Source organism: Saccopteryx leptura, chromosome 10, assembly GCF_036850995.1.
Source record: "Saccopteryx leptura isolate mSacLep1 chromosome 10, mSacLep1_pri_phased_curated, whole genome shotgun sequence".
Lineage (NCBI taxonomy): Eukaryota > Metazoa > Chordata > Mammalia > Chiroptera > Emballonuridae > Saccopteryx > Saccopteryx leptura.
In genome coordinates this window covers 4,073,778-4,092,943 of record NC_089512.1, presented here as the reverse complement: position 1 = coordinate 4,092,943, position 19,166 = coordinate 4,073,778, and the positions used below count along the sequence as shown (strand labels likewise).

At 62.2% G+C, this 19,166-nt stretch overlaps 1 protein-coding gene across 1 annotated transcript in view; it reads left to right on the top strand.

The window, feature by feature from the left end:
* The window catches only part of SUMF1 (sulfatase modifying factor 1), a 52,932-nt gene that overhangs the window by 17,982 nt on the left and 15,784 nt on the right, over positions 1–19,166 (top strand). The window contains exons 4-7 of the mRNA XM_066351286.1: positions 6,408–6,490; positions 8,676–8,798; positions 9,562–9,676; positions 16,417–16,530. Coding sequence (XP_066207383.1) covers positions 6,408–6,490; positions 8,676–8,798; positions 9,562–9,676; positions 16,417–16,530 — 435 coding nt within the window. The remainder of the gene's footprint in view (positions 1–6,407; positions 6,491–8,675; positions 8,799–9,561; positions 9,677–16,416; positions 16,531–19,166) is intronic.

Genomic DNA, 19,166 nt, shown 5'->3' with positions numbered 1-19,166 from the left:
GGGTCTCTGCTCCACGCAGGGGGGTGGCAGGCGGGCATCCATGGCATTTGCCACTGTGTCCCCAGCAGAGGAACTGTCACTTAAAGATCACTTAGTAAACATTTGTCAAGAAATGAAAGCATGCCATTGGGTAGCATTGGCTGGAGCGTTTTGGCTTTGACAGCTGCAGGGCTCAGACCTGGTGTGACCCGTCTCCGGGTGGAAAGTCGGCTTCTCCTTGGCAGGAGGACACTGGCCTGGCCTTGGGGGTTGAGGTGGCTTCACAGCGGGTGAGTTACGAGGGAGGGCGGCCCAGGGCTGGCTGATTGGAGAAGATAAGATGGGAACACGGTCACACAACCGTGTTTTGTGTCTGCTTCTGAAAAGGGCAGTTGTCCGCCCAACCTAAGAGTCCGCGTGTGGCCCAGGAAGCAGAGCTGATAACGTTGGAGGGGGGAAGCCGATAGGGTGGACATCAGGGCGCACGGTTCCACCTGCTCCAGAGCCAGGCGCTGATCAGACTGTGCGCAGGTGTGTGGGCCCCAGAGGCTCAGACGTGAAATATCTGTTCAGGGAGTCCTGGCGTTCCTTCTCGAGTCCTGGGTCGTTTGAGGTCTGACTTGGATTAAGAAAGAAGATGGTTCCGACATACCCCACCCGCAAATGTTGGCGTTTGCATCGGGAACCTCTGCAGGGAGACAGAGGTGGACCATGGAATAGGGAGTCATACCCAGGGAGCGTCCAGCTGTAAGAGAAACGCATGCAGAAGTGATCATTTAGAATGGATGGGACATTTCATCTGGCAGAAAGCCTTCCTCTGGTGGAGGCGGAGGCGGCTGCCACGCCCCAGGGGAGGGGGCAGCCTCGGCACCAGGCTGAGCTGAGGGCACCTTCAGTCCCCAAGTGCCTTTCCCACCACAGACCCTGTGTGACTCCCACAAGCCAGGCCGACTCTCTCTACAAAAGGAGACCCCGCTCAAAGACTGTATCTGCAGTTGGCATTTATCCAGCAGAGGGTTACCAGGGTGGGAAGGGGTTTGGGAACCAAGGAAACCTCAGGAACAGGTGCATTATTCATTAAAGAGATGCTTACCCAGAATGCTTTGGGCCGGGCAGTGCTGTCTGCCGCGGACACAGCAGGGATCTGTGTCCCTCCGTGAGGGATGGAAGTCCTGTCCCTCACTGAGGGGCTCGTTCCCGTGGAGACGCTGGAACAAGAGCACCTACTTACACCGGAGCGTGCCCACGGCCTGGGAGTAAAACAGCAGAGTGATGGGTAGAAGGTGATCGAGCGTACTGAGCTTGGGGCTGTTTTGTTCTTTTATTTGTGGGGTCTGGGAGGACTTCTTGGAGGAAGTGACATCTGAGCTGAGACCTAACTGAGGAGCAGGAGCCAGTGTGACCAGTGATGAGGGAGTGGTGGCCAAGGGGGACTTGCAGGTTGGGCTGGGTGGGAGGAGCAGCAGGTGGGTGACATGGGGCTCTGCCTGGGTCTCTCCCTAGGGCCTCTCCCTGGGGTCTCTCCCTGGGGTTTCTGCCTGGGGTCTCTCCCTGGGGTTTCTGTCTGGGGTCTCTGCTGGGGTCTCTCCCTGGGGTCTCTGCCTGGGGTCCCTCTCCCTGGGGTCTCTCCCTGGGGTTTCTGCCTGGGGTCTCTCCCTGGGGTCTCTGCCTGGGGTCTCTACCTGGGGTCTCTCCCTGGGGTTTCTGTCTGGGGTCTCTGCTGGGGTCTCTCCCTGGGGTCTCTCCCTGGGGTCTCTGCCTGGTTCTCTCCCTGGGGTCTCTCCCTGAGGTCTCTCCCTGGGGTCTCTGCCTGGGGTCCCTCTCCCTGGGGTTCTCTCCCTGGGGTCCTTCTCCCTGGGGTCCCTCTCCCTGGGGTCTCTCCCTGGGGTCTCTGCCTGGGGTCCCTCTCCCTGGGGTCTCTCCCTGGGGTCTCTGCCTGGGGTCTCTCCCTGGGGTCCCTCTCCCTGGGGTCTCTTCCTGGGGTCTCTGCCTGGGGTTTCTGTCTGGGGTCTCTGCTGGGGTCTCTCCCTGGGGTCTCTGCCTGGGGTCTCTGTCTGGGTCTCTCCCTGGGGTCTCTGCGTGGGGTCCCTCTCCCTGGGGTCTCCGTCCTCTCTAGGGTGGAACCCGTATTCCCCTGTCCCGTGCCCTCGGGATGCATTGTGGTCCAGTGGGAGGAATTTCACTCAGAACTGAAGCAGAAAGAACTGAAACCTTTCACTTGCCAGAAGTTTTATAAATATTTGTGCTGTGTCTAAGAAAGCATGTGTTTTTCTCTCACGCATTCTATTCCGTAGTCAAAGCACCTGCGTTGGGTTAATTTGAAGTAAGCTGTCAGACTGACTGTTTTCAAGATGAGTTTGTCTCACTCCCTTTTTAAGCCTGGTTGTCTACTGTTTACACTCGGGTTGGGTGCTGAACAGAGTGTCACCGACTGCCTTCTGCTCCGTGCGGTCCCTTCAGTGGCTCCGTGCTCCTCCAGTTTCATTTGTGGCACGGATCAGAGCACTCTGCCCTCTCTCCTCGCCACCGGTGCCAGCTGGACCGTCCCCCGGGCAGCTTTCCGAGGGGCCTCTGCCTGGGTCTCTGCCTGGGGTCCCTCTCCCTGGGGTCTCTGATTGGGGTCTCTCCCTGGGGTTTCTGCCTGGGGTCCCTCTCCCTGGGGCCACTGTCGTGTTTACACCACGTCTCAGGAAACGCCCTCTTGTCAGTAGTTTGCCTGTCTAAGCGCATCTGGCTCTCGAGAGAAGGCTGTGGAGCTGTGACCTTGGTCTCATACTTGGAAGCGCGTCATTGCGCGCAGTTCCCCGTCCCCGCCTGGGCCGGCGGGACCCCCCGCGGGAGAAGCACCGCTTCTGGCCTCTGGCACGAACGAAGGCACCTTGCTGTGGTCCGCCTTTCTTTATTGTGTGTGGGCCCACGGAGGGCTGGGGACTGTCCTCTTGGCTTGCTCGGTCTCCTTCCAGGGGACACCAGGGCTCATGCAGATCCCGTTTACCTGACATTGGCCCTAGGCTGTCTGCTGCAGCTGTTTCAAGGTAGTTGCTATGGAGATGGTTGACTAGAAATAGGTCCATAAAGTCCCTTCCCCTTGGATATAAGGGGATGATGTCATTCTGGAAGTGTCTCCATTGAACAGAGCATGTGCGGGTGAGCACCCCCCCCCCCCGCCCCAGGTGCCAGGCCGCTCCACGGCTGCTGGTCCTGCACACCTGGGCGCCCCGGCAGAGGAAAGGGGTGGACACGTCAGCATTCACAGCAGGGCCTGGATTAACTGGCCCACACGGGACTCTCAGAAGGCGTTGATACGTTCCTAAAGGTGGGGCAATAGCATTCTTTTCACGACACGACCAGAAGTTCAAGAACAAGTTTTACACACGTGCAGCTGACAGTGGTGAATGGCAAGGAAGGCCTCTGCCGGTGGAGCTGCCGTCGGTCGGGCCAGCACAGCGTGCTCCTCCCGGGGCGCGTGCTCCTCCGGGGCGCGTGCTCCTCCCGGGACGTGTGCTCCTCCCGGGGCGCGAGGTCCTCCTGGGGCGTGTGCTCCTCCCGGGGGGCGTGCTCCTCCCTGGGCGTGTGATCCTGGGGCGTGTGCTCCTCCCGGGGCGTGTGCTCCTCCCGGGGCGTGTGATCCCGGGGCGTGTGCTCCTCCCGGGGCGTGTGCTCCTCCCTGGGCGTGTGCTCCTCCCGGGGCGTGTGATCCCGGGGCGTGTGATCCTGGGGCGTGTGCTCCTCCCGGGGCGTGTGCTCCTCCCGGGGCATGTGATCCTCCCTCCCGGGGCGTGTGCTCCTCCCGGAGCGCGTGCTCCTCCCGGGGCGCGTGCTCCTCCCGGGGCGCGTGCTCCTCCCAGGGCGTGTGCTCCTCCCTGGGCGTGTGCTCCTCCCGGGGCGTGAGGTCCTCCCGGGGCGTGTGCTCCTCCCGGGGCGTGAGGTCCTCCCGGGGCGTGTGCTCCTCCCGGGGCGTGTGCTCCTCCCGGGGCGTGTGCTCCTCCCGGGGCGTGTGGCGTGTGGTCCTCCCGGGACGTGTGGCCAGGCTGCGGAGGGAACATGAGAGACCTGAGCCAGGACGGGCCCCCGGACACGAGGAGCTGTCCCCGTGGGAGAAAGTGGGGCATGGTGGGGGACCAAGTGGAACCAGGCCCGAGCTGCGTGAGGGCACCTGTCCCAGCGATGGGGAAACAAGGTGACTAGGCTCGTACTTGGTACTTGCTTTGTGCAGTTAATCGTGTGTGGTAACTATGTAAACTAGTTTAAAAACTATCGATGTTCTGTTCAGTCCGGAATATCGGACTGCTGGGAACGGATGGTCCTTTTAGGAACTGGGCTCTGTGCCCGGCAGATAGCGGGTGCTCAGTCAGTGCCCGGGTGCACGGAAGGAAGGAGGGGGAGGGGAACAGGCTGAGGCCACTGGGCAGCGCCCCAGCAGATGCTTCCCCGCGAACACGGGTGGGACCTCGGAGGACTTCTGCTCTGGAGGCTGAGCTTGGCGCTCTGCTCACGCTGTCACACATGTCCCCAAGACCCAGCAGTGCCTCCACGGTGTGCCCCCACAGAAACGGGTGTGCATTTACCGGGAGTCACGAGCTCCGGGAATGGTCATGGGAGCCCAGACTGGAAATTCCCCAAATGCCCATCAGTAGAGCAGAGAAATAAACCAGGTTTCCTTCTACATTGCTAAAGATGAAATACTTCAAAACACACAAGATACAAGAAAAACAGGCATTCCAGTTTCGACCACCCACATCTAACAAAGGTGAACATTGTGCCAGATTTGTCTCCTTCAGTTTTTTCTTTTCCTTTTAATTTAAGAAACAGAACCTCTGGTGGCCTGTGTCCTATCAGAGCTGGGTGAGTGATCTGAAGAGGACGGAACAGGCGGGTGGCCGGGCGCCCTGTGCGCGTGCCCCCTGGGTAGGGGTGAGCGACCTCTCCCTGGCGCCTGGGCGTCAGCGGTCCCGTTGGGAGAGCGCCCAGGGTCGTGTTTCCGCAGCCTCGCAGGTGGACTGCTCAGAAGCCGTGCCCCCCCTCTGCTCTCTGGCCCATAGAGGTTCTTGCAGTCCTGTCCTCTGAGGACGCACAGCTTTTGTCGACAAGTAGAAAAACCTGGCTTTCCCGTCAAAGCGTGGGCAGAGCACCATGACCACGCGGCTGTGCTGGTGTGGGGAAGGGGCAAGAACCGGTCTGGTGGTTTAGTGATTGCTGAACTTGGTCGTGGGGTCACACCCCGCCCTGTCCCTCGTCCATCCGTCGAGGTGCATGCGACGGCCCTGGGGACACCCTGAGCCGGCTGCAGTTGACCTTGGAGGACTCCCTCGCAAACCTCTGCCCTTTCGTTAGTGGGAGCACTGTGACAACGCTGGTGTTCTGGGGTCTCCTTCTGTCCACCTGTCGTGAGGCCATCGCTGGGACCCGGTCCTGCCCCAAGGGCTCCCCCAGGGCTAGGCTTCCTTGAAAGTCCTTTGGGCTCGTTAAATGTCCGCCTTATGACCCATGAGCTGGGCACTATTGAGCTCTCTCTCTACAAACAAGGAAACAGGCTTGGAGATGGTCACTGGGTTGCTAGGGGTCACTGTGAGCGGCAGAGCCACGACTCAAGGCTTTGGCTTCATAGCCTCGTTCATCACCAGACACTAAATGGGGACACTTGCTACATGATTTGGGTTCACAGAGTCCCAGAGGAAGGGGGCCAGGTCCTGGGATCAATGGGCCAGCGCTTCCCAGTGCTGTCGACTTGACCTCTGTCTCCTTGTCTCCTGAGGTTGTGAGGCAGAGGCTGCCCCCCGCCCGCTCGCGGGGACTCTCAGGGCCAGACAGCGAGCGCGGAGCTGACACTGAACCCCACCCCACCTTGTCCCTGTGCCTCAGCCAGATCCCAGCCCACCTTGCTTGGCCTTCAGCCCAGCGCTGCTCGTCAGGGTGGCTCTGCTCCCCCGCGGTGTCACTAGGGCAGCATGACCTGTCCCTCCTCACCGGTTAGACACAGAGGACTGTTGAGCAGGGCATCTTCTAAAACAGGGGTCCCCAAACTTTTTACACAGGGGTCCAGTTCACTGTCCCTCAGACCGTTGGAGGGCCGCCACATACAGTGCTCCTCTCACCACCAATGAAAGAGGCGCTCCTTCTGGAAATGCTGCAGGGGGCCGGATAAATGGCCTCAGGAGGCTGCATGGGGCCTGCGGACCGTAGTTTGGGGATGCCTGTGAAAACTTAGACCATTTGTCAACATTTTTGTTTGGTCACAGTGGTGCTTTATGATATGAAATACTGCTTTTTAGTTAAAGATTTACGTACACAGACATCTTTGTCCTCGACGTTCCGGCCGAGGAACCTGTGTGCCGACGCGGAGACAGTGAGGGGCAGCTGGCTGCGCCCTGAGCCGGCGTTTCCTGGAGTCGCGTCCCTGACCCGCATCTGTTCTGGGCTGCTTGCAGGTGGCAGCTGCTCCCTGGTGGCTTCCGGTCAAAGGCGCTAGCTGGCGACACCCAGAAGGGCCCGACTCGACTGTCCAGCACAGGTGAGGCTGGTGGCTCTCTCCCCAGGTGACGTGTTTTGTACCAAAATATGTGGATGCGTGCTGGTGGGAAGGAGCGCGGTGGACAGCCTCCTCCGCCCCGGGCGAGGGGCGCCCTCTGCTGGCCCGAGAAAACAAAACAAAACATTTACACGGAGACCGGACTCCACACCCAGCTCGCAGAAGGCCCTCGGGCAGTGGCCTCTCCTTCCTCACCTGCCCTGTCACAAAGTCGCCTCTTGCCGGACCTTTTCCACTGTGACGGGCCAGTGACCGGTCTCACGACTGTGCAGCCTGTCTGTGGGCTCCTCCCAGGAGTGGGCCAGCAGGAAGACCGTCTGCAGGGTGGCCGTGTGTGTGGCCGGGGCCCCGGCGGGTCAGCAGGAAGACCGTCTGCAGGGCGGCCGTGTATGTGGCCGGGGCCCCGGCGGGTCAGCAGGAAGACCGTCTGCAGGGCGGCCGTGTATGTGGCCGGGGCCCCGGCGGGTCAGCAGGAAGACCGTCTGCAGGGCGGCCGTGTGTGTGGCCAGGGCCCCGGCGGGTCAGCAGGAAGACCGTCTGCAGGGCAGCCGTGTATGTGGCTGGGGGCCACGGCGGGTCAGCAGGAAGACCGTCTGCAGGGCGGCCGTGTGTGTGGCCGGGGCCCCGGCGGGTCAGCAGGAAGACCGTCTGCAGGGCGGCCGTGTGTGTGGCCGGGGCCCTGGCGGGTCAGCAGGAAGACCGTCTGCAGAGCGGCCGTGTGTGTGGCCGGGGGCCACGGCGGGCGCCCAGGTCTTGCTCCTGCCGCCTCCAGTGCTGGGCAGACGCCCCTGGAAGCTGCTGTCTGACCCGAAGTCCACGGGGTGGCAAGTCGGTCAGCACGTTGCCAGGGGTGGGGGCACAGTCATCTCAGGCAGAAGTGGACTGGCACGTGAGCCTGGGAGGGGAGGGCAGCTGGGGCAGCGCTCAGCGTCTCGGCAGGCCAGGAAGACCCTCTCCTAACCCACTTCAGGGGGGACTGGGAGCCTCTACTGTTGACGACACTCCTGGTCAGTGGCCTCCTTGTCAGGGCGCTGGGCACACGTGGGCTCCGCTGGAGGGAGGGCCAGAGCCCCGTGAGAAGTGGCAGGACACTTCAGAGCCGGAGGCGGTGGCCTCTGCCGTGGACGCGGTCCTGGGAGGTGCGGGCACACAGGACCCTGGATCATTTCAGGGAGACCGGGCCTCTTGGCACCCAGTTAACATCTTCCTCGAGTTTAACATAGAAGAGAAAGAGGAAGGAGGGAAACCTGGGGGGACGCTCTGTCCACCGCTGTGTCCCCTGGGCCCTCCTCCACCTCTAGTCAGTTCCGTGTCATGACTGGCACCACCCGGCAGTCGGGGACCCTTTGTCGGGAGAGTCACGCCATGGTCCGTTACTGTAGGGGTTCAGGGGTGTGTAAGGAGTCGACCAGGAACGCGTAGCCCACTTGAGGGAGAGGGACAGGGAATTGAAGCTGCCTGGTGCTGGCTCTGTGCCCGTGTCCCCTTCTCCTCAAACCGCCTGCCCCCCCCTCCACACTTAGGAAGAGGAAAGACTTGGACCCTCCTAGAGTGAGGCGGGTCAGCGGCCCATCTGTAGGGCAGACGCAGTTGGAGCCAGTGCCACAGGCGGGTCCTCTGGACCAGACGCTGAGACGGCTTGGCGTGCAGAAAACTCGTCAGGGCCGACAGCTGTGGGGGGTGGGGGAGCAGCGGGACTGGGGGGTGGAGTCCCAGCCCACTCGCAGGGGCTCCAGGGTGCACACGGCCCGGCCCGTAGGAGGGGCCCAGTGGCCGGGAGGGCGGGGCCTCATGCCTCTGCCGCGCTTACCCTGGGGGGTCCGTAGCTGCAGGAACCGAAGGGGCTGACGCACCCCAGAGTCGGGAGCACCCCTTCCTTAAAGGGGAAGCAAGGGCGCCTCCACCCCCACTGTCCAAGTGGAACCCCCCGAGGGCTGCCCGCCCACTAAGTGAAGTGATGTTCTTCCTGTCCGTCTGAGAGGGAGGACTGGCCACCTTTCTGGGAGCCGGGGGTGCATGGTGACAGATGTGGGGTGCCCGGGGCTGGAGCTGGGGACCAGGCCCATGGCAGTGTCACGGGTGACTGAGGGGCTGTGGGTGCTTCGCTGAAGCTGGGTCCCACACCCGGTCCCAGCTCACGCCCCACCCCCCACTCCACTGTCCCCAGGCTGGACCACCCGGTGCTCCACGTCTCCTGGAACGACGCCGCGGCCTTCTGCGCCTGGGCCGGGAAGCGCCTGCCCACGGAGGCCGAGTGGGAGTACAGCTGCCGGGGGGGCCTGCGGGACAGGTATGGGGGGCCTCTCCTCACCTGTGGGGGCCGAGTGGGAGTACAGCTGCCGGGGGGGCCTGCGGGACAGGTACCGGGGTACCGGGGCCTCTCCTCACCCTGTGGGGGCCGCTCTGGCTCCAGGCTGCCGGGGGGGCCTGCGGGACAGGTATGGGGGGCCCCTCCTCACCCTGTGGGGGCCGCTCTGGCTCCAGGTCCACCTGACACCGCAGCTCCCCAGTCCTGGGCTCTCCTGAGGTCCCAGGGTTGCTTAGCAACAGGACCGGTCAGCAGGCGGTCAGCAGTGTTGGGGGCTCCCTGCAGGCCCAGCGCACCCCCCAGTTCCGGGCCTGCGGCCTCGCCTCCCACACTTTCCTACGTCAGGCACCCCCCCCCCCCCCCCCCCCCAGAACAGTGACCTTTCTCCACTTCCAGAGCCCGAAACAGGACACTCGTGCTCGGGCCACTTCTTCCAGGAAAGGCTCCTTAAGACGGCGAGGCCCTTGTAGAGAAGCATAGTGTGATGTCCCGGCCACGCTGCCCGTGCGTCCCGACGAGGCCCGCGCCCAGCGCTGTGGGAGCCCGGCCCCTGCGTGCCCCAGAGAGACCCGAGCCGGCTCGGCAGAGGTTAAAGCGTCCCGGTGCAGAGCTCTGTTCTCTACACGTTTAAAACTGAAAACACGGCTCGCTCGGCAGACGGCAGTGTCCCCCCTATCCTGTGCCCCTGCCCCTGACTCCCACCGGAGCCCGTGCGGGAGGCCGACCCCTGTGTCTCTCCCGACAGGCTGTTCCCCTGGGGCAACAAGCTGCAGCCCAGAGGCCAGCATTACGCCAACGTTTGGCAAGGCGAGTTCCCGGTGACAGACACCGGCGAGGACGGCTTCCGAGGCACCGCGCCCGTGAGTACTGGGCTCTGGGCGAGGCCCTGTGCGCATTCGGTGCGTCTCCTCTCGGGTGCCGTCCGTGCGCTTGGGTGGCGAGTGGTCGGTGAGCGCTCAGTGCGGGCAGGGGCTCGGCCAGTCGTGGGAGGGCTGCATTGAGTGTGGTCGCAGCTCCACGAGCTGGGGGCCGTCACCCCCTTTTCCGGGTGGGGGGCCACACAGCTGGGACGTGACCCAGCACGGTGCCCCGTCTGCCACTGCCGGTCTTTCGGGGATCTCGGCACCGGTGCAGTGTTTATGTGCTGCTGGCCGCGACCGAAGACAGGACTGAAAATCCCGTTTTTCCCTGGTTAATATCAGGAACACTCCATCTTCTCCACAGTTCTTCAGAGACACGTGGTCTTTTAGCAGCTGGACAAGCTTATCATTCGAATGAACCCTAGTTTATTCACCTCTTACTGTTGCAAGTTTAGGTCACATCTTTTTTTTTAAACATGATAACAACGAATATCTTGTTAAATAAATATTAAATTGAATCTCTGCTAACACTTGTAAGACAGAGTCCCAGCAGGGACGTGGATGAAGGTCCTGGGTGTCTGGCCGCAGTGCTCTCCGGAACGCGGGTGGCACACTCCCCTCTGCGCGCGTGCGGGCTCCTCGGTTGGCAGAACGGCGCTAACGAAGCCGTGCTGAAAATAGCCCGCTTTCTGTTAACACTGCGAGGAAGGGGATCTTGTGGGGAAGTGGCCCGTTCCTGGGTGCGCCGGTACCAGGAAGAACTTTCTTTCAAGGAGCTTTCAGTCATGGTCAGTTTTTAATATTTGTGCTTTTTGTTTTACATTCTTCCAAAATTTATTTATTAATGCAACATGGATACGTTATTTGGAACATGACCAAATTATTCCAAAAGTTCAACTGAAGTCATAAATAATAAATATGTATCTCATGTACATTATCACATACAGGACATTCTGGAAATTTATAAGTATTTTGAGCTATAGCGGTTAAAGCATTATAGTTTTATGTTTTGGCAGAATTAATGTAAAAAATAGATTGCATGAGAACGTAGAGCCCTTACACAGGTGTATGAGAGGATGTATGCATTTATCTGAAATTATACGGAATGAACACAGGCCGGAGACTGTGCCGACCACCTGGTGGTGGCTGCCGCCTGCAGGATGGCCGGTGCTCGGCCGCCATGTCCATCCATTCGGGGACATGCTCGATCCGCGGCCCCCGGGAACCAGACGCCCTCAGCGTCTTCCCGCATTCCACCGCGGGGAAGGCCAGCCACGCCTCCCGGCACCTCCGTCAGCAGCACTGGCGTTGCAGGATGGCGAGAACTTCGGTTGTGCCCTGGGCGAGGGCGCTCAGAGACCCCAGGGGGGGTGCTGGCTGGTGCATCCTGCAGGACAGCGGCCACCAGGGGGTCACGGCCGAGGAGAGCGCAGCCACTCTGCGCTGCACTGACCTGGGCTGGGTGCGTGCAGGGTCCCCAGGGGGGGTGCTGGCTGGTGCAGCCCGCAGGACAGCGGCCACCAGGGGGTCACGGCCGAGGAGAGCGCAGCCACTCTGCGCTGCACTGACCTGGGCTGGGTGCGTGCAGGGTCCCCAGCTGTGGCGGTGCGTGCTGGGCAGTCCTGTGCGAGGAGGGCCTCGGCGGCCGGTGCCCCTCGGGGGCTGGGCTGGGAGGAGGCCGCTGCGGCCAGCCTGCAGCCCAGGACCAGGTTACTGAACACCGCCACCCCCAGAGGGCTGTCGCGGCGGCTCTGACCATTTTGCGTCACCCGCTGCCCGGAATTCCTGGTGTCAGCACAGAGCCTCCGAGGACGGTGGCCGTGTGTTCTCAGTCGGCACAGCACGGAGCCTCCGAGGACGGTGGCCGTGTGTTCTCAGTCGGCACAGCACGGAGCCTCCGAGGACGGTGGCCGTGTGTTCTCAGCACAGCACGGAGCCTCCGAGGACGGTGGCCGTGTGGTCTCAGCACAGCACGGAGCCTCCGAGGACGGTGGCCGTGTGGTCTCAGCACAGCACGGAGCCTCCGAGGACGGTGGCCGTGTGGTCTCAGCACAGCACAGAGCCTCCGAGGACGGTGGCCGTGTGTTCTCAGCACAGCACGGAGCCTCCGAGGACGGTGGCCGTGTGGTCTCAGTCGGCACAGCACGGAGCCTCCGAGGACGGTGGCCGTGTGTTCTCAGCACAGCACGGAGCCTCCGAGGACGGTGGCCGTGTGGTCTCAGCACAGCACGGAGCCTCCGAGGACGGTGGCCGTGTGTTCTCAGTCGGCACAGCACGGAGCCTCCGAGGACGGTGGCCGTGTGTTCTCAGCACAGCACGGAGCCTCCGAGGACGGTGGCCGTGTGTTCTCAGCACAGCACGGAGCCTCCGAGGACGGTGGCCGTGTGCTCTCAGTCGGCACAGCACGGAGCCTCCGAGGACGGTGGCCGTGTGTCCTCAGCACAGCACGGAGCCTCCGAGGACGGTGGCCGTGTGTTCTCAGCACAGCACGGAGCCTCCGAGGACGGTGGCCGTGTGTTCTCAGTCGGCACAGCACAGAGCCTCCGAGGACGGTGGCCGTGTGTCCTCAGCACAGCACGGAGCCTCCGAGGACGGTGGCCGTGTGGTCTCAGCACAGCACGGAGCCTCCGAGGACGGTGGCCGTGTGGTCTCAGCACAGCACGGAGCCTCCGAGGACGGTGGCCGTGTGGTCTCAGCACAGCACGGAGCCTCCGAGGACGGTGGCCGTGTGGTCTCAGCACAGCACGGAGCCTCCGAGGACGGTGGCCGTGTGTTCTCAGTCAGCACAGCACAGAGCCTCCGAGGACGGTGGCCGTGTGTTCTCAGCACAGCACGGAGCCTCCGAGGACGGTGGCCGTGTGGTCTCAGTCGGCACAGCACGGAGCCTCCGAGGACGGTGGCCGTGTGTTCTCAGTCGGCACAGCACGGAGCCTCCGAGGACGGTGGCCGTGTGGTCTCAGTCGGCACAGCACGGAGCCTCCGAGGACGGTGGCCGTGTGTTCTCAGCACAGCACGGAGCCTCTGAGGACGGTGGCCGTGTGGTCTCAGTCGGCACAGCACAGAGCCTCCGAGGACGGTGGCCGTGTGTTCTCAGCACAGCACGGAGCCTCTGAGGACGGTGGCCGTGTGGTCTCAGTCGGCACGGCACGGAGCCTCCGAGGACGGTGGCCGTGTGTTCTCAGCACAGCACGGAGCCTCCGAGGATGGTGGCCGTGTGGTCTCAGTCGGCACAGCACGGAGCCTCCGAGGACGGTGGCCGTGTGGTCTCAGTCGGCACAGCACGGAGCCTCCGAGGACGGTGGCCGTGTGTTCTCAGCACAGCACGGAGCCTCCGAGGACGGTGGCCGTGTGGTCTCAGTCGGCACAGCACGGAGCCTCCGAGGACGGTGGCCGTGTGGTCTCAGTCGGCACACACGGCCTCTGGGAGGACTGGGGGTCCGGAGCAGGTCCACTCAGAAGGTGTTTAACAGAACCCACTTGAAGACCTCGCCCTGGGAGTTCCGAAGGCCGGTTCAGAACAGGAGCCCACAAAGAGCCAGCTTGAGGACAGGACCCGGAGAGGAAGAGGCCCGCCGGCCGTAGCAGGGACGTCCCCCGGTCTCGGCGCGAGGCTGATGCCCTCTGTGTCTCTGCTGGGACGGTTCCCCCAGAGCGGGCTCTCGGGCCGGTCCTGGGGTGTCCACGCCGGCACTGGGCGCAGGGCCCACAGCGACAGAGCGCCCACTGTGGTTTTGTGACCGTAGCTATTTCCCGTCGGACGTTAAACTGAGCACCCTGTCCAGTCGGCGGTGACCCCGAGGACAGGTCAGGGCTGGGCAGCTGTGGTGCGGCTGCGGCTGTGTCTGGCCGCGCTCCTCGTCGTGTGGCCTCTGAGGCTCCGGGAAGGGCGGTTCAGGTAGCGTCGTCCACGGTGAGCAGGTACAGTCTGTGTTCGTCTTGGTGGCACGTCCCACACAGTAGATCTGGGGGCGGTGACCCGGATCTTACCTTGCTTACGCATCAGGTTATGTAAAGGGACAACGCTCGGACCTTGAGTGGACGCTGTTATTTCCTCCTCCTGTGGCTTCACGGCACCGGAGAGGCTGGACTCCTTTCCCCGCCGCCGGGTGGGGCTGGGAGGCACGCTCAGGACGCCCGGAGCCCTGCGCTCTCCACCGGGATGGGCCTCCTCCTGGCTTCTCTCCCCTCCCGTGCCTGCGCCCGCGGCCCTCCGCCCGCCGTCTCTCCCTTTCCCCGAGCCAGCTGTCTCTCCGCCCTGCCTGCGCCTCCAGCCCTCACTCCTGCTCCCTCCTGATTCTCAGAAGGACGGTTTGTGTCTGTGGCCTCTCCTCCTCTCCTTAGCTCCGGGCTCTGACCCACTTCCCGCCCGCCCCTGCACCCACCTTTTAGAGGGGTCTGTGGCACTGGTCTTCCTTCTCTTCCCACCCTCCTCCCCTCCTCACCCCTTCCCGCCCTGGAGAAGTGGCCCTTTTATTTCTGGCACGCTCTTCCTTTCTGCCTCACTGAGCTGTTAGACGTCTGTGTCACCGAGCTCCTCCCTGCCCTGACTGGACATGCGTGGGTTTCCGGAGGAGCCCAGTGCGGCACGGCGTAAGTGCAGTGAGCACTGACCCCGGCCGGAGGGGTGTCTCACTGCTGTCCTCATCCGGTCAGCCTTCCTCGTCCCTGAGCTGCCTGGTCCCCGCACGCCACGGCCAGGGCCACGGGCGCACCCGACACCTGCAGCCCAGCAGAAGTGACCTGGTCAGCCTTCCTGGTCCCCGCACGCCACGGCCAGGGCCACGGGCACACCCGACACCTGCAGCCCAGCAGAAGTGACCTGGTCAGCCTTCCTGGTCCCCGCACGCCACGGCCAGGGCCACGGGCACACCCGACACCTGCAGCCCAGCAGAAGTGACCTGGTCAGCCTTCCTGGTCCCCGCATGCCACGGCCAGGGCCACGGGCACACCCGACACCTGCAGCCCAGCAGAAGTGACCTGGTCAGCCTTCCTGGTCCCCGCATGCCACAGCCAGGGCCACGGGTGCACCCGACACCTGCAGCCCAGCAGAAGTGATCTGGTCAGCCTTCCTGGTCCCCGCACGCCACAGCCAGGGCCACGGGCACACCCGACACCAGCCCAGCAGAAGTGATCTGGTCAGCCTTCCTGGTCCCCGCACGCCACAGCCAGGGCCACGGGCACACCCGACACCTGCAGCCCAGCAGAAGCGATCTGGTCAGCCTTCCTGGTCCCCGCACGCCACGGCCAGGGCCACGGGCGCACCCGACACCTGCAGCCCAGCAGAAGTGACCTGGTCAGCCTTCCTGGTCCCCGCACGCCACGGCCAGGGCCACGGGCGCACCCGACACCTGCAGCCCAGCAGAAGTGATCTGGTCAGCCTTCCTGGTCCCCGCACGCCACGGCCAGGGCCACGGGCGCACCCGACACCTGCAGCGCAGCAGAAGTGATCTGGTCAGCCTTCCTGGTCCCCGCACGCCACGGCCAGGGCCACGGGCGCACCCGACACCTGCAGCCCAGCAGAAGTGATCTGGTCAGCCTTCCTGGTCCCCGCACGCCACGGCCAGGGCCACGGGCGCACCCGACACCTGCAGCCCAGCAGAAGCGAGTGCTGCCCTGCTCGTCCTTCGGCTGGGCCTCTCCAGGGAGGGAAAGTGTGAAAAGACCAAACAAACCAAAGATAACTTTTTTTCCAATTAAAAAAATGAAATTTTTCTTTGAGCTTTTCCATTAAAAAGTATTGGAAAAAGCCTGGCCCGTGGTGGCGCGGTGGACGGAGCCTCGACCGGGAACGCTGAAGGTGCCAGTTTGATGCCCTGGGCTTGCCCGGGTCAAGGCACATATGAGGACGCAGTCAATGAACAGCTCAAGTGAAGCCACTATAGGTTGACACTTCTCATTCCCCACCCACCCCCCTTCACCTCTGTTTGTAAAATCAATACATGAAATCTTAAAAAAACATATTGGAAGAATTTTGAGTCAGTAAAACAGAAGAGCTGTGCTGTGTTCACTGTTGTTTAGTTAAAGGTTTTTCTCCGCCCCCCCCCCCGCCCCCCGCTTTACTCTCGGGCTCTGTATCCGTGACCCCGGATGCAGAGCCCGCGACCCCGTGTGGCGGACACCGGGCAGCCTTTGGAACGGGACGTGCCTGCTTGCTGAGAAACCTGCCAGGTCGGCTGTGTACACCCAGAGGCTGCAGACCTGACAGTGAGGTCGTGCTCTCTGTTCTATGAAAAGAAGGCCCCTCCGTGTTTTGATAATGACTGAGGCTTCGAGCGAGGGTGGTGGGTTGGGGCGGGGGCTGGCGGAGGGGACGGGGTTGGCACGGGGGTCTCTCAGCGCGAAACGACACTGTGTGGTCAGCACCCGCCCGGCTCTGACGACAAGACTTACGACGGGTCTGATACGGAGCTTCTGTTATGTTCTCGAAGATCTAAGTCTCTACCCCCCATCAGATACAGATACTATTGGACTTATGATACTCTTAGTCTCTCTATTAACAATTCTGCTGGCTTCCCTGACGTTAACATGTATAAACTCTCCATAGGTTTCTAAATTCCCTCGAGAGCTTACAGCTGAAAAATGTCACTTTCTTTTTTTTTTTTTTACCTTGGCCAAATTGTATTTTCCTGTCAGGATGAACGTGAACATTCATACTTACAGCACTTGGTGCGTTTCTGCACCAGAGAGTTTCCCTGAACAAGGTGAGCAGGGCGACAGCGTCTTTCCTTCTGTGTTTGCAGGTGGGTGCCTTTCCTCCCAATGGTTACGGCTTGTACGACATCGTAGGCAACGTGTGGGAGTGGACGTCAGACTGGTGGACCGCTGACCATTCTGCCGAAGAGGCGCTGAACCCCGTGAGTGCCACCCTCCCTCCGCCGCACCCCCGGGCCGTGTGGCGGGGGCCTCCCGTGTTTCCGAGGGTCTTTCTGTGCTCTTGGTGTGTCCCCCGTGGGACGCGTAGTCCACGGTGCTAGTTTCAGCCTGGAAGCGTCGCTGGGCTGCTGCCTGGCGGTGGCGCCGAGGCTTTGCGGGAACCTGCCCAAGAGAGACTTCCTGTCCCGCGTGGCTCCTCGATCGGGGTGAGACGCCAGCCACGCAGAACTCCCGAGTGTTTGTTAAGGACTGGCGAGGTCTGCGGGGTGGCGTTTGCCACGGAGGAACCTGCCTGCACTTGGACGGGTCGAGGTGTCGCTTCCGGGGCGTCTTCTGGAGAGAACGAGACAAGGGTCCTTGCCGGCCAGATGTTGAGTCAGCGCAGCGCAATTATTGAGTGATTGTTTCCTGAGCTCTTTAGTGCCGGCTCAGTTCCTCACACACCCCCGGTGACCCTGGGGCAGGCACGTTGGTCTCAGGCTGGCCTCTTCAGTCCGGGGACAGTGTCCACACCCCCGGAGACCCTGGGGCAGGCACGCTCGTCTCAGGTTTGCCTCTTCAGTCTGGGGACAGTGTCCACACCCCCGGGGACCCTGGGGCAGGCACGCTCGTCTCAGGTTTGCCTCTTCAGTCTGGGGACAGTGTCCACACCCCCGGAGACCCTGAGGCAGGCACGCTCGTCTCAGGTTTGCCTCTTCAGTCTGGGGACAGTGTCCACACCCCCGGGGACCCTGAGGCAGGCACGCTTGTCTCAGGTTTGCCTCTTCAGTCTGGGGACAGTGTCCACACCCCCGGGGACCCTGAGGCAGGCACGCTCGTCTCAGGTTTGCCTCTTCAGTCTGGGGACAGTGTCCACACCCCCGGGGACCCTGGGGCAGGCACGCTCGTCTCAGGTTTGCCTCTTCAGTCTGGGGACAGTGTCCACACCCCCGGGGACCCTGAGGCAGGCACGCTTGTCTCAGGTTTGCCTCTTCAGTCTGGGGACAGTGTGCACAGCAAGCGATGGACCACTCGGCTTCCGAGACCAAGGTCCCCGCAGGGTCAGTGGAAACAGACGCCGCCTGGGTGTGTGTGTGGAGAGCACTGGTTCAGAAAAGAACAGCTGGGCCCACGTTGGCTGTGCGGGTGGAGTGGGGGGAGCAGTGCAGGGAGGCTCCACAGCTGGGCACCCTTCCTAGTCGGGTCGGAGCAGGTGTGTCTACACCAACGCCAGCTCCCCTGGGAGCTCACGTGCTTGGCTCTAAACCTCAGCCTATCAAAAAGGTGCAAAAGATAAAGAACGTGAATTCTTTCCTCTCTTTGGAGTTCCACAGCTCAGAGTGATGCAAGGAGTTGTCTCTGAGCCTCAGGCCGCTTTTCGGGAAGTGGGGACACATGCGACACGCTGGGGTGTCTCTTGACGGCGTAACACGCGTGAGCCGCTCACGAATAGTCCAGGGACACAGCTCCACTTTCTCGGGCGCCGGATGAAAAAGCTGACTTCTTCAAACCCTGTCACCCCGCCCTCATTTTGCTTGTCCTTGCCGGCAGGGCCAGCGGGAATAGTGGTCCGAGCCAGCCCGTCTCTCCGAGATGGAAACCAGTGTCGTGAAAACCTGGTGGTTTGTGGCTGGGAGCCGCTGCCCTCTGCCGACAGGCTGCGCCTCGGCCTTTGCTGGGGGAGTCAGAAATAGGTTCCCCCCCACCAGATAGAGGCAGCTGCCCGTTTGGAAGGTTCTGGGCGCTCCAGCCTTCAGGCAGGCTGCGAATGTATCCATCTGACCATCTGTTCTCGAGCTGAGCGCGGAGGGCTCGCTCCCTCCGGGTTTTGTAACTGCTTTGTGTTTCTTCTAAGACTCGTGAAAATTCCCGTTTTCCGCAGGGCCAGGCTCTGTCTTGGATGCTGTCCTTGCTGGATACATTGTTCTCATTTAAGGGTTCTGTCATAGGGTCCTCGTTTGCTTCCTGGCTTGATTGGGATAAAATTCAGCCGTGTTTTGAGAACTGAGCCCCACCCAGGTCCCTAGAGCCCGCACGCTCCATCATTCACATCCTCACGGCTTTGCTCCGCTGGTGGCGGCCTTGCCGGCAGAGCGGCCACCGCCGTGTCTCATCTGGGTCACGGCACTGCTCCCCCGGTGCCTGCCTTCGCCCTCCCTGTTCCGCTGACCCAGAACTGTCCCCGGGAGGCCGGTGGACCGGGCGTTCTGCTGGTCAGAGCCCCTCAGTGGCTGCTCGCCGTCTGGAGAATCAAGTACAGACTTTGTGTGTGTGTGTGTGTGTGTGTGTGTGTGTGTGTGTGTGGCAGAGACAGAGTCAGAGAGGGACAGACAGACAGGAAGGGAGAGAGACGAGAAACATTAACTCTTCATTACGGCTCCTTAGCTGCTCATTGATGACTAATCTCTCACATGTGCCTTGACTGGGGGGCCACAGCAGACTGACTGACCCCTTGCTCAAGCCAGTGACCTTGGGTCCAAGCTGGGGAGCTTTGCTCAAACCAGATGAGCCTGTGCTCAAGCTGGTGACCCCGGGGTCTCAAACCTGGGTCCTCCGCATCCCAGTCCGATGCTCTATCCACTGCACCACCGCCTGGTCAGGGTAAGTGCAGACTCTTGAACATGACCTGGAAGGCTAG